This window comes from Octopus bimaculoides, chromosome 24 (assembly GCF_046866305.1).
Source record: "Octopus bimaculoides isolate indiv1 chromosome 24, ASM4686630v1, whole genome shotgun sequence".
Taxonomy (NCBI): Eukaryota; Metazoa; Mollusca; class Cephalopoda; order Octopoda; family Octopodidae; genus Octopus; species Octopus bimaculoides.
In genome coordinates, this window is record NC_142951.1 from 30495707 (window position 1) to 30509889 (window position 14183).

General features: G+C 38.7%; 1 protein-coding gene across 3 annotated transcripts in view; it reads left to right on the plus strand.

The window, feature by feature from the left end:
- The window catches only part of LOC106883896 (NAD(+) hydrolase sarm1), a 126064-nt gene that overhangs the window by 32206 nt on the left and 79675 nt on the right, over nucleotides 1-14183 (plus strand). For all 3 annotated transcript variants that reach the window (XM_089341408.1, XM_089341407.1, XM_089341409.1), the window contains exon 2: nucleotides 5386-7035. In XM_089341408.1, the coding sequence (XP_089197534.1) occupies nucleotides 5554-7035 (1482 nt within the window). In that variant the 5' untranslated portion in view covers nucleotides 5386-5553. The remainder of the gene's footprint in view (nucleotides 1-5385; nucleotides 7036-14183) is intronic.

Here is a 14183-nt window from a genome sequence, read left to right on the forward strand (position 1 = left end):
TCATCACCATCATTTTCATCACTTTTATTATCACCAACACCCCCTCACCACCACCACCACCATAACTAGTGCTGGTGTCAAAATACATCCTGTAAAGTGGTTGACCAACAAGCATGGGCAACGTAGGGTCTGGCGCACACCTTTGGTCTTCTCAAGGACACGACAACACCTACCAAGTGCTGGTGCCATGATAAGATGCTCCCAGAACACTCTGTGAAGTGGTGGATGTTAGGAAGGGGATCAGGCTATAGAAATAAAGCCAAAACATAGGATAAAATTATATTTTACATTAGACTTGGACCGGTGCAGCCATGATGTGTGTGTGTGTGTGTGTGTGTGTGTGTGCCTGTGAGTATGTCTGTGTGTGACATATGTAGGAGTGGGTATATGTGTGTAATGTGTGAGCGTGCATACGTATGTGTATCAATATATATGTGTATGAATATGTGTGTTTATATATCTGTGTGTGTGTGTGTGTGTACATATGTATGTGTGTGTTTATATGTATTTATGTATGTATGTATCGATGTGTGTATATATATATGTGTATTTATAGATGTGTACATATGCCTGTGTGCGTGTGTGTGTGCGCGTGTGTACATGCATGTCTGAGTACGTCTGTGTATGACATATACATAGGAATGGGTATATGTGTGTAATGCATGAGTGTATCAATATATATGTGTGTATGAATATGTGTTTATATATCTGTGTGTGTATGTATGTATCTGTTGTTGGCTGTCTCAAAAGAAGAATATTCACCAAAGAGGCAAGCCATTACTTTTCAACAAGTTTTATATTTTAACTCATTATTATACATTGATATATTCCAATATATTCTCCCAACTCGTGTCCTTATCTTGGTTGCCGTAGCAACAGAATTAAGTGACTGTAACAGCCATGATGGAAGACACAAATCTGAATATATCAGAGTAACGAAATAAGGAAGATAATACTTTTTATATTGGCCACAAGGCCGGCAATTTTTTTGGTTGGGAGGTGATTGTTGATTGCGTTGACCCCTACTGGTGCTCAACTGGTTTTTATTTTATCGTCCTTGAAAGGATGGACAGCTAAGTCCACTTTGGTTACATTTCAATTCAAAGTATAAAGACCTGGAAGGAATGCTGCTAAGCATCTCGTCTGGATTGCTAATAATGGTTCTGCTAATTCACTACCCTTAATTAATTATTTCTAATTTCGGCTCAGGGCTGGCTCTTTTGAGGGGAGGGATAAGTCAGTTGCTTGACTGGTATTAATACTTTATTTTATTGACCTCAAAAGGATGAAAGGATAAGTTTACCTTGGAGGGATTTGAACTCAGAATGTACATGCTTGAAGAAATGTTGTAAAGTATTGTCTTGCACACTAACAATTCTGCCACCTCGGTGCCTTAATAATTATGATCCTTCCTACTATAGACACAAAGCCTGAAGTTGTAAGGAAGGGGCTTGTTGATTACATTGACCCAGTACTCAACTGATATTTATTTTATCAGCCTCAAAATGAATGATGAATTTTGTATCATAGAATTGGGAGTGGTCTTTGGTAGATTCGTGCCAAAGGTGTTAATAAAATACCTGCAATGATTTATTAATTTGACATTAACTGCATTACAGTATCAGCCTCTCCTTGTTACACCAATCAGTCTAGGACCCCCCCCCCCAAAAAAAAAGAATATGGAGTGCATTGTAAAAAAATAAACAAAATAAAATAAACCAAAACGAAACAAATCTAATGAATATAAATACTATGTTCTATTCTCTGAAACTTTATCAGATTCTCAGAGAAACTATTCCCCTGCGATTCTCGATAAGCTGTTCTTGCTAGAGATTTCTAAATACATGATTTCTGTTGAAACTTTGATTCATAAACAAAGCATTTAATCAAGGTGCAGCAGCACCAGCAACAACAACAACACCAGGAAGTTGTAGATAAGCTGCAGTTGTGTGTGTGGTTTTTGGTGGCATCCATCCAAAGTTTTGTGCAGTGGCTCGCTAAATTTTCTATCAGATTGCGCCATCAAGTTTTGTTCTGCTGATATGCATCCCGCTCATGCCAGGTTTCCAATGCTTAATCATTGACATCTGGCGGCAGTGGTGGCGGCAGCGGCAGTGGTGGCGGCAGCAGCAGTGGTGGCGGCAGCAGCAGTGGTGGCGGCAGCGATGGCAGTGGGGGGTGTCGAAAACTTTCAGAACATCTTATATTCTCTTTACCTTTTTATTCTCTTACTTGTTTCAGTCGTTGGACTGCGGCCATGCTGGGGCACACCACTTTGAAGGGTTTTTAGTTGAACAAATCAACCTCAGGATTTTTCTTTTTTTTTTGTTTTGTTTTTTGTAAAGCCTGGTTATTTATTCAATCGGTTTCTTTCGCCGAACTGCTAAGTTACGGGGACGTAAATACACGAACACCGGTTGTCAAATGGTAGTGGTGGGACACACACACACACATATATACACACTGGACTTCTTTCAGTTTCCATCTACCAAATCCACTCACAAGGCTTTGGTCAGCCCAAGGCTATAACACAAGACACTTGCCCAAGGTACCACTCAGTGGGGCCGAACCCGGAACCATGCGGTTGGGAAGCAAACTTTTCTACCATACAGCCACGCCTGCACTTATATATCATTTATCATTTATTTTTGTTGTTGTTCTTGTTGTTGCTGCCAGACTGGTGTTCGTACATGAAAGAGATCTAAAAATTGAAAAAAAAAAAAGAAAGAAAGAAAATTTGCAAAAATTTTATAGATTGCTCATTGTACGTTGATTACGCATGTTAAGTTTTTTTGATAATTTTATAATTGCTAGTAAGAGCGTATTGTCGATACCGCTTGTGGTGGGGTCATGGAAAGAGAGGTGTCGCTTCGTGTCGGTGCAGTGGTATCGGTTGATAACACATAACGGTGCTAAAATCTGGAGTTGCTTTCTGTTTAGTCTCTCAGAAACTACCGTCTTCAGTTTAATTAAATATATTCATATCAGTAGCACCATAGAAAAAAACAGAAAAAAAAGGATATATTTTTTTTTAATCTTTTCTTGTACTTGTTTTCGTTGTTGGACTGTGGCCATGCTGGGGCACTGCCTCGATTAATTTTAGTCAAACAAATTGACCCCAGTGATGTTTTTTTTTTTTTAAGCCTGATATTTATTCTGTTGGTCTATTTGACTGAACTGCTATGTTATGGATGGGGACATAAATACTCCAACACTGGTTGTCAAGCAGGGTTGGGGAACAAACTCACACACACACACACACACACACACACACACACACAGATATTTATGCAATGGACTTTTTTTCGGTTTCTGTCTACCAAATCCACTCGGGGCTCTGATTGGTCCGAGGCTATAGTAGAAGGCACTAGCCCAAAGTGCCACGCAGTGTGACTGAACCTGGAACCATGTAGCTGAGAAGCTAACTTCTTACCTCACAGCCACACCTGTGTCTTTCTTTTTAATTGTTTTTTCATTTTTTTTTTCACAACTTGTAGAACAATATCTTGGTAAAGGATCTTGGAAAGAAGTAAAAATAGCTATCTCCTCGTCAAGATCGCCCCGCCCTCTTCTTTTGGCAAGAAAGGGAAGGCAGTTTTCCTCTATCTGGTGGCTATCATGAAAGAGGTAGTGTGGTGGATGAGGCTGCAAGGACAGTTGGCACATACTTTCCTCTTTGGCCAGGCCCTCCATCAACTTTTTCAAATTCCACTTGTAAAGGAAAGTAAGGATGGAGGGGGAAGTACTGCCCCTTCCCCAGTATTTTTGTTCAAAGGTGGGTGAATGTGGCACGGATGGCCCATGTGGATAGGCCTGCTCTAAACACATGCTTGTAAGCCGGAGGAGTTGAGAAGGGGAGAGGCACCTCCTGAAGGTGTCCTTGGCAGTCATGGTGATCAGGATGTGTAGGGTTCCTTGGTTGTCCCTGGGTGGAACTCCCTACCCCCTTTTGGGGAATTTTATTGTTGAATTTTTGTTGTTAACTGTTTTTGTTTTAATTTTTATACACAAATTTTTGTGTTAAGCCCCAATTGTCCCTTATGTTGTTTTGTCCCCTTCTGTTTTGTGTTTGGCCCTTGTGGCCAATAATTGAAAGATCATTATTATTATTATTATTATTGTTCAGTAGTTTTATTTTTATAACGTGCTTTCACTTCACTACCGAGTGCAGCTCTGTGTGCCTTGGGTATGTGCTGTGGTTTGCTGTGATGCTCTTATGGTTACTGTTATTATTATTATTATTATTATTATTATTATTATTAAGTTTGTGAGCTGGGAGAATCGTTAGCACACTGGGCGGAATGTTTAGCGGCATTTCGTCTGCCTTTATGTTCTGAGTTCAAATTCTGCCAAGGTTGACTTTGCCTTTCTTCCTTTTGGGGGTCAGTAAAATAAGTACCAGTTATTTACTGGGGTTCGATGTAATCGACTAGCCCCCTCCTCCCAAAGTTTCAAGCCTTGTGACTATAGCAGAAAGGACTATTATTTATTATAATTACCATCATCATCATCATCATCATCATCATCATCATTATTATTATTATCATTATTATTATTATCATTATTATTATTATTATTATTATTATTATTATTATTCGCAAAATTACTGCAGTTGTGTTGCTTTACAAAATGCAATCAAACTATGTTTTAAATCCAGTTTTCAACCAGTTATGTTTTTGATATAAATTAGATTGGCAAGGTTTCTATCTTTCGGTTAGTATTTAGAAATGTCTGCTATTGATCCGTCTGCTGCCACCGTCTTTCTTCCACTCGCACACACATACTGACTGGCCATGTCTTTCACACTCAATCTCTTCCTCTCCTCGTCTCCCCCCCCTCTCTCTCTCCCTCTCTCTCTCTCTGCTTGCATTTAATGTATATATATATATATTTTTTTCTCTTTTCTTTTTCCAACTTCACATCGTGCATCCAGCAAGTTCCTCTTTAAATTCTGCCCATGCTTCTTAGTACACCACATCCAACATCACATTTCTTATACGTGGCTTCTAATCCTCCTGTTATATGGAAAAATAATCTCTTGATTGAGAAAGAAACCATCCATTTCTCTAAACCATAATCTCCTTACTTTTCCTCTTTTTTTTTCTTTTTCATCTTTTGTTTTCTTTCTCTTCTTTTCCATCCTAATTTTCTCTGCATATTTATTCCCATCCTCTTGTTCTTTCATTCATTCTTTCTTTCTTTCTTTCTTTCTTTCTTTCTTTCATGTTTGCCTTTCTCTTCCCTCTCTTTCTTTACTGTATATTCTTCCCTCTATTTTTCTTTGTTAATTTCTTTCTTTCTTCTCGTTCTTTCTTATATAAAATGCCCGAGTTATTACAGCCAAGTGATATTTATTTTTTTTTCTTCTTCTTTTTCTTTTGCAAGGATCACATAAAGAAAATTCTTCATACACTGATGACTGACAACTAAGAGAGAAAGTACTTCGACACAAGTTAATTCAACAACAGAAAAACGAAGAAAACAAAACCACCCCAAGAAAACAAAACCCAAAAACAACAACAGCCTAACAAAGCATTTAACAGAAACAAATTCATGGAGATGGAAATAGTCTCAGACGATGATGCCTGTGGTGCTAATAACTCCCATAACACGGTACGCCGTATTATGTCAGAAGGAATTTTACAAAATGATGATGGCGATACAGAAAAGTTTGACCCTTACCGAGCCCTCGAAAGATCCCAGTCTGATGCATCTCTAATTCAGAACTTTGAAAGTGGAATATCTTCGTCTGTCGATACAACAGATGACGAAACTGTTCGTGTTAGAAATGTCGGACATAAGGTATCCGAGTGCTCTACCGTGTATTACGACTTATCGAAAGCCGTAGAATGTGAAGTCAGCAAAACGCAGAAAGGCCGTCCCCGCACCCCACGTGCTCTGGAAACTATTCCTCAAGATGAAGAGCTGCAAATTGAAAAACCCGTTAAAAACTTCTCCCGCTCTATTAGCAGTGAAAGTTCATCTAGCATTTACGAAGACAGCGGGACGACTTTCACACAGAAGCTGTGTAAGGAAGAGAAGAGTTACAGCTTTTCTTCTTCGTCTTTGTCATCAACGTCTGTAAAATTTACCAAAGGTGGTCAGCAGGAGCAGATCGTTACAAAGAGCAAAACCACGCTAAAATCTACCATGCAGACATTCTCGCAGGAACTGAGAAACAAAATTCACGTTTTACACATTGGCTCCACACCGGAACAGATCGCTGCTCTTCGAGAGATGCTTGCCTTAATTGAGAATGCTTGGTCGACACCTGTTCATGGTCGAGATCTTGCCTATGGCCTCTGTGACATCATTCGCCATGAAGGTGCCCTCGAAAGGATTGTTAGCAATTGTGGTTCCTCAAACAAAGACTTGTTGCGAGCATCTGGCCGAGTGTTAGAACAAATCATGACAACTGAAAACCGAGAAGCCGTGGCCAAAATCGGTCTTGACACGGTGGTGAAAATGACTTACAAAACCAAAAATATGTGTGATATGGCTCGTACTTCGACCGGAATACTTGAAAGTTTATTCAAAACTTCTGAGAATACGTGTGGAGAAGTGATCAAGCTTGGTGGATTAGATGTTGTGCTTCATTGGTGTCGGTACACGGACAGAATGACCCTACGTCATTGCGCTTTTGCCCTTGCTAATTTAGCCTTGTATGGAGGGCCTGAGAATCAGGAGCTGATGATAAAACACAAAGTCGCTGAATGGCTGTTTCCTTTAGCGTTTAATGACGATGACAGCATTCGTTACTATGCTTGCCTCGCCATTTCAGCCCTTGTTTCTAACAAAGAGATCGAAGCTGCTGTAATCAAGTCTGGTACCATGGAACTTGTATTACCTTTCATTGAAAACCACACCCCTACTGAATTTGCCGAAAGTGATCAATCTCACCAGCATGGATGTGCCCGGGAATGGCTTACCCGTCTTATCCCAGTCCTTTCTAGCAAGCGTGAAGAAGCTCAAGCACTTGCTGCTTTTCATTTTGCGATGGAGGCAGGAATCAAAGCAGCACAAGATCACAAGGAGGTAAGAGAACATCTTTTGTATTCTATATGCTTTTTTTTCCAAAGAATTCATGCAACCATTTCACATAATTTCTCTGTATTGAATATTGAAAGAGTACCTAATTTGAAATCACTACTGACACTCTCTTCCTCTCTCTCTCTCTCTCTCTCTCTATGTATGTTGTACGTGTGTATATATATATATATATATATATATATATACATTAGTTTATGTATATATTAATATTATCTCAGTTATTAAATATTAAAACTGACCATGTAACATCTCTGCTCGTAAGTTACCTCATCATTTCGTTTTTGTCTTGCTATTATATGTTTTATTATGAACTCCCTGAAGAGAAATATATGAGGAACCCCAACAGCTCTTTCTTCTTTGTGAAAGAGCTCTCATTTATTTTGAAACATGTGTAGGAATTAAAGTAACTTTTATTGACATGCGTTTTGCTCCATTTATTATTATTATCCATATATATATATACATATACATATATAGCAAATTTTAGAGGTAATACTTGATAATTGCAAGCACCTCTTTTGCTTTTTTCTTGGTGACTTCTTCTTTGTGATATAATGCTTGGGAAAGAATACATTTGCAGCTGAAGATAGCTTTATACCATCCTGTCTATCAATTATATACCCATATTATGATGCAACAACTGTTTGTGTATAAAGCTTGAAACCCGTGTACCGCGGAATCCTTTGTGTTCTGTTTTTATTTTTACGTTTCTAATTTATTCCTTCACCCCGGCCATATACATATGTATATATATGGTGGTTGTCTACTCCTTACACAGAGTTTGACCATTTTTCTTTACCTATACCTTAGCCCCTTTATGACTTCTGATGGGTATCTTTTAATGAATATTTATACAAATCCCTTTCAAACCGAATAGATTACGATTTTGAAGAAATTTGTGGGGAAAATTTTTTTCCTCATTTTTTTTTTTTTTAAACCACAGCCTTCAAAATGATGGGGTTTGTGGGAGGCATCTTTCTATGAAAATAGTTTTGGAAACTTTTTTACACACATACATACATATATACGACGGGCTTCTTTCAGTTTCCGTCTACCAGATCCACTCACAAGGCTTTGGTCGGCCCGAGGTTATAGTTGAAGACACTTGCCCAAGGTGCCACACAGTGGGCCTGAACCCGGAACCATGTGGTTGGTAAGCAAGCTACTTACCACACAGCCACCCCCGCGCCTATGTTGACTATTATGATGATTATGATGACAAAGAGGAAAATGATGTTGGTGGTGATGATGATGATGATAACGGTGATAATGATGATAATGATGATAACGATGATGATGATGATGACGATGATGATGATGATGATGATGATGACGATGATGATGATGATAACGATGATGATGATGATAACGATGATAACGATGATGATGATGATGATGGTGATGATAATGATGACGATGATAATGATGATGATGATGATGGTGATAACGATGATGATGATGATAACGATGATGACGATGATAATGATGATGATGATGATGGTGATAACGATGATGATGATGATAACGATGATGACGATGATGATGATAATGATGATGACGATAATGATGACGATGATAATGATGATGACGATGATGATGATGATGATGATGATAACGATGATGATGATGATGATGATGATGATAACGATGATGATGATGATGATGATGATAATGACAACTGTGACCAGGACGATTTCGAAGCTCTAATTTCCAGTCTCATTAAAACTTACTCGTCATGTTGAAATTTTAATTTGACTTGCTAAAAAAGCAATTTATCTGGTTTGTTTGTAACTTAAATAGAAATACAATCTCCTTAATCAGTTATGCTTTATCTCTTTATGAATATATATGATGAATGAATGAACTTACACACACACACACACACACACACACACACACACTCACACACACACATACAAACACACGCAAGATAAACTGGGAGGTGGAGGACGGGGGTTTGATGGATCCGAATGACAAAAGGATGGCAACATTTGACGATTGGCTCTTCTTTAGAACCATCAGACAAGTGATGCCAGATGGAAAATGAGATCTTAAGAGGATAATGATAACAGTGGTGGTGGTGGTGGCAGAAGTGGTGGTGGTGGTGGTGGTGGTGGTGGTGGTGATGGTGGTGGTGGCAGCAGCATTGGTGTTGGTGGTGGTGGAGACAATGGTGGTGGTTGTGGTGGAGATAATAGTGGTGGTGGTGATTGTGGCAGTGGTGGTAGTGGTAGTGACAGCAGTAGTAGTGCTGATTGTGGTGGTGACAATGGTGGTTGTAGTGGTGATGGTGATGTTGGTTCAGTAATAACGGTGATGGTGATGGTAGCAGCAGCGGTGGTGTTGGTGGCAATGATTATGGTATAGGTGGTGGTAGTGGTAATAACAATGATGATGAGAATGAATATTGACAGCTAGTATCTTCTAAGACAAGAAGAAAAAAAGGGGGAAACATTTTCTTTAGAAGATTAATTAATAATTTTGTTTTTATTTTAGTATTTTCCTTTTTTTTTTGTTGTTGTTTTGCACAGGCATGGCTGTGTTGTTAAGAAGTTTGTTTTGCAACCACATGGTTTTGGGTTCAGTCCCACTGTGGCAAGTATCTACTACTACTACAGCCTCAGGTCAACAAATGCCTTGTGAGTGAATTTGGTAGACAGAAACTGTGTTGAAGCCTTCATATATATATATGTGTGTGTGTGTGTATGTGCCTTTGTTTTCCCCCAACCACACCCCTTGGCAACAAGTGTTGGTTTGTTTACATCTCCATAACTTAGCAGTTTGGCAAAAAAAAACAAAAAAAAACTAAGGAATATGTACAAAACTTAAAAACAAGTCATGGGGTCAATTTAATTGACTAAACTCTCCAACGCAGTACTCCAGCATGGCCACAGTGTAATAACTGAGACAACTAAAAAAAACAAAGCATTAAAGATAAGATATATGTCCCATATTCAACCTAGTGATTTGTTTGAAAGTCAACCCTTTAATCTAAATTCTTGACATCATGTAAACAAGCTAATTCACAACAATAGAAGTAACAGTCTCATAGTCTCATGCTGACAGTATAGGAATGACTTGACATTTCTTCATAGAGTAACAAACAAACAACACCAATTTACTTTAAGGAAGGCACTGTTTTCTTGTTTCTTGTGACCGTGGCCTTTATATTAGATAACCATCATGTTGTTTAGCCTATTTCTTCTGCTCTGCCTACCACTGTTATTATTACACTTCAGGAGTTAACTTGTTAATGCAACAATATCATTTATTTGCCTCACATGACCACCCTGTTTCAATAGGATTGTCTCCCTCTCTCTTTCTCTTTTTCTCTCTCTCTCTCTCTCACTAATTGTGTCTGATGTCAGTGTTTCTCACATGATAAGGCGGTGAGCTGGCAAAATTGTTAGCATTGCTGGACAAAATGTTTACTGGCATTTCATCTGTCTCTGCTCTGAGTTCAAATTCCGCTGGGGTCAGCTTTACCTTTCATTCTTTCAGGGTCAATGAAATAAGTACCAGTTGAAAATTGGGTCAATGTAATCGACTTAACCCCCCCCCCCCCCCGAAATTGCTGGCCTTGTGCCAAAATTTGAAACCATTATTTCCCACTTGAGCACCCTGTTTCAGTAGGATTCTCTCTCTCTCTCTCTCTCTCTCTCTCTCTCTCTCTCTCTCTCTCTCTCTCCCTCCCCCTATCTCTCCCTCTCCCCCTCTCTCTCTCACTCAATATCTGATGTCAATATTCCCCACTTTGTCTTTTGTCCTTTTAGGGTCGTTAAAGTAAAGAAAGTACCAATCAATTAACGAGGTCTATGGTATTAATTTATCCTTCCCTTCAAAACAGCTGGTCATGTGCCTGTGTCAGAAATCAACAGTTCCCAAATACTGTCTCAAAATACTCAACCTATCTGACTCACATTACATAACCCTAACCCTAACCCTAACCCTAACCCTAACCCCACAATACATCTCACAAATGCTCTAGGATACATCATCACTATTTCTGTGGTTTTAAGAGATTTTTGGCCCTTTCAACTTCATACCTCCTCACCCAGTTGACTCAGTCAGGATCGATCAAATCCTAGCTTGCATCCCAGTAACAGCAAACCCCTAGTAGGCACCCCATCCAGATGGGGAATATATATGCCATGGGAACTGGGGAAACCGGCCCTTGTGAGTTGGTGGGACTCGAGAAGAAAACTTTACCTTTACTCTACTCCCAGCTGTCCGTCTGGGGCTGTGGAAACTAGGTGCAGTCGTTGATGTTTCAGTGAACTAGGCTTCTCTCCAGTTTCTGAGAAAAGTGATGGTCTTTTTCCTGGGTTGGTGCTTACAAAGCTGAATGACTTCATAACGAACTGAAAAGTTGTTGTTTTTTTCTTCTTCCCAAGTTTCAACAATTCTCTAAAAATGATACATTTATATAACTAAAACTATAATTGTTTTTTCCAAATAGATTTTTAATTAACTATTGTTAATTACATTCTTGTACTGTCTCATTAAAATAGACTTAAATATTTCAAAAGTTTTCATTAAAACCCAATCAGAAAATTAAACAAATTAAAAAAATATATTCAAGATTAATGAAACAGCTTGGTTTAATTTAAAAATGGAAAATTTTGTCATTATTTTTTATTTTGCATGCATAGAAAGTATCTTTCAATAATATTCTAAAAGAAAAGAGTTTTTTTTTTTTCTTTCGCTATTAAATAACAAACAAATAATTAGCTGTTCGTTCTACTGTTGATGGCCTGAAATATTTAATTAGTTAAAATAAGAAACTAAAGGTTAGTGATATTCAACTCCCTGCAAATGTTACTAAAACTAGAAATAAACAGTTTGTGACTAACTTCAAGTAATAATGAAAATAACGAATTCTTTAATCGTATTCATTTAATTAAAGATGACATTATACTTGTTTACTAAACAAAATGTCAGCCGAACCAACAATAGTCTCTATGGCTGGATGAACCCAATAAAAATAATAGTCAAATCTCCCTCAAATCGCAGACCTGAAACTTAACAGCAATATTCTTTTTTTTAAACTTTAAAGGCACATTAGATAATGTAGTCCTCGATAGGCAATGTCTAAATAATAATTCTTTCTGTTAAAGGCACAAGGCTTGAAATTTCTGTTGGGAGAGGGCTAGTTAGTCACACTGACCCCTAGTAAATGGTTTGTTACACTGATCCCAAAATGATGAACAGCAAATTTAACCTTGGCAGTATTTGAACTCAGAATGCAAGGAGCCACAAGAAATGCCACCATGCATTTTGTTTGATGCACCAATGATTCTGCCAACTCACCACCTTAATAATAATAATAATAATAATAATAATAATAATGATAATAATAATCCTTTCTACTATAGGCCTGAAATTTTAGGGGAAGGGGAAAGTTGATCAGATCACCCCCAGTACTTGACTGGTACTTAATTTATTGACCTCCAAAAGGATGAAAGGCAAAGTTGACCATGGCAGAATTTGAACCCAGACAGGACAAAATGCGTAGCAGCATTTTGTCTGGCGTGCTAATGATGCTGCCGGCTTGTTGCCTTAGTAACACTAATAACAATGTTAACGATATAATGTAACTGGAAAAACAATGAGAGAGATTGATGGGTGGTGCATCTTTTGTAATGTAGGCCTGCTCAATCAAAGCTGACCTCAGGATATACAATAACAACAACAACAACAACAACGACCACAGCAACAACAAAATACTCAGTCTGCTGTGATTGATGTTTTAACCTTTTAGTATGTCGGTCTGTTGTTGTTGTTGCTGTGGTATATAATGTTATATAGACATTAACAATTACCTTTGCCAACAATGCCAGATTGTTTTCAAAGTCTATTCGCGGCAGCAGTAGCAGCAGCAGTAGTGGTGGCAGCAGCAGTGGCAGTGGTGGTGGTAGTGGTGGTGGTGGTAGTGGTGGTGGTAGTAGTATTTGTTGTGGTTGCAAAATGTTTGGAACAGACAGCTTCAAAGTACAAAATAGTATTTTCATCATCAACCAATATTATTGTCTTCTGTGGTAAAATACCGGTTTCAAATTCTGGCACATGGCCAGCAATGTTGGCCGAGGTGGGTAAGTCGATTCCATTGACACCAATGCTCAACTTGTACTTATTTTACTGACATCAAAAGGATGGAAAGCAAAGTCGACCCAGGCGGGATTTGAACTCGGAACCTTAATTCAGGAGTGCTACTAAGCATTTTGTCTGGCATGGTAATGATTCTGCCAGTTTGCCACCTTACTTGGTGATAAAATATTGATTTGAAATTTTGGCTCAAGACCAGGAATGTTGGCAGGGGTGCGTAAGTCAACTACATTGACCCCAGTGCTCAACTGGTACTTACTTTATTGAACCCCAAAAGAATGAAAGGCAAAGTTAACTCTGGCGATATTTGAACTCAGAGCATCTGCCAGCTCGCTTCCTTCTTCTGTAGTAAAATATTCTTTTCTACTCTAGACAGGACATTCTACTCTAGAATGACATTGTAGGCTAGGTGTGAGAGGCCAGATCTGGCAAGTTAAACCCTTCAGCATTCAGGTTACTCTGTCAGATGTGATGCTTATTTATTCACTTTGTTTTGAATTCATCATGCATTATCTTGTAGCCTTGAAATTTTGATGAGGTAACAGTCAAAGTCCAGGTCTGGCCATAAAGCAGGTAGAATATTTTGGCCGGATATAACTGGTTTAAATGCTAACATCCATGTTCTGTGCTGACATAGGTTTGATGGTTTGTCAGAATTTGATAGGGCCAAGGACTGCATCAAGCTCCAATGGCTGTTTTAGCATGGTTGTCCATGCCTGGATACCCTTTCTAACACCAACCCTTTTGCTATGTGGACTGGGTGCTTTTTCTGTGCCACTTGCACTATTGAAATTGCCATGCAGTTCGCAGGACTATGAAGCCAGGGAGGTGGGAGAGTTCAGCTCCACGCTCTTCGATGAGGGAATTACTGTGAGAGGAGGGTAAGGGGGAAGAAGAGCAGGTTCCTATAAAGGGATTTGTCATTGTTTTACTGTCTACTTTTGTATGCTTGCATGGAACAGACAGAATTTATTGAGGTAGACTTTCTACAGGTGGATGCCCTTCCTGTCACCAACTCTCGACTGTTT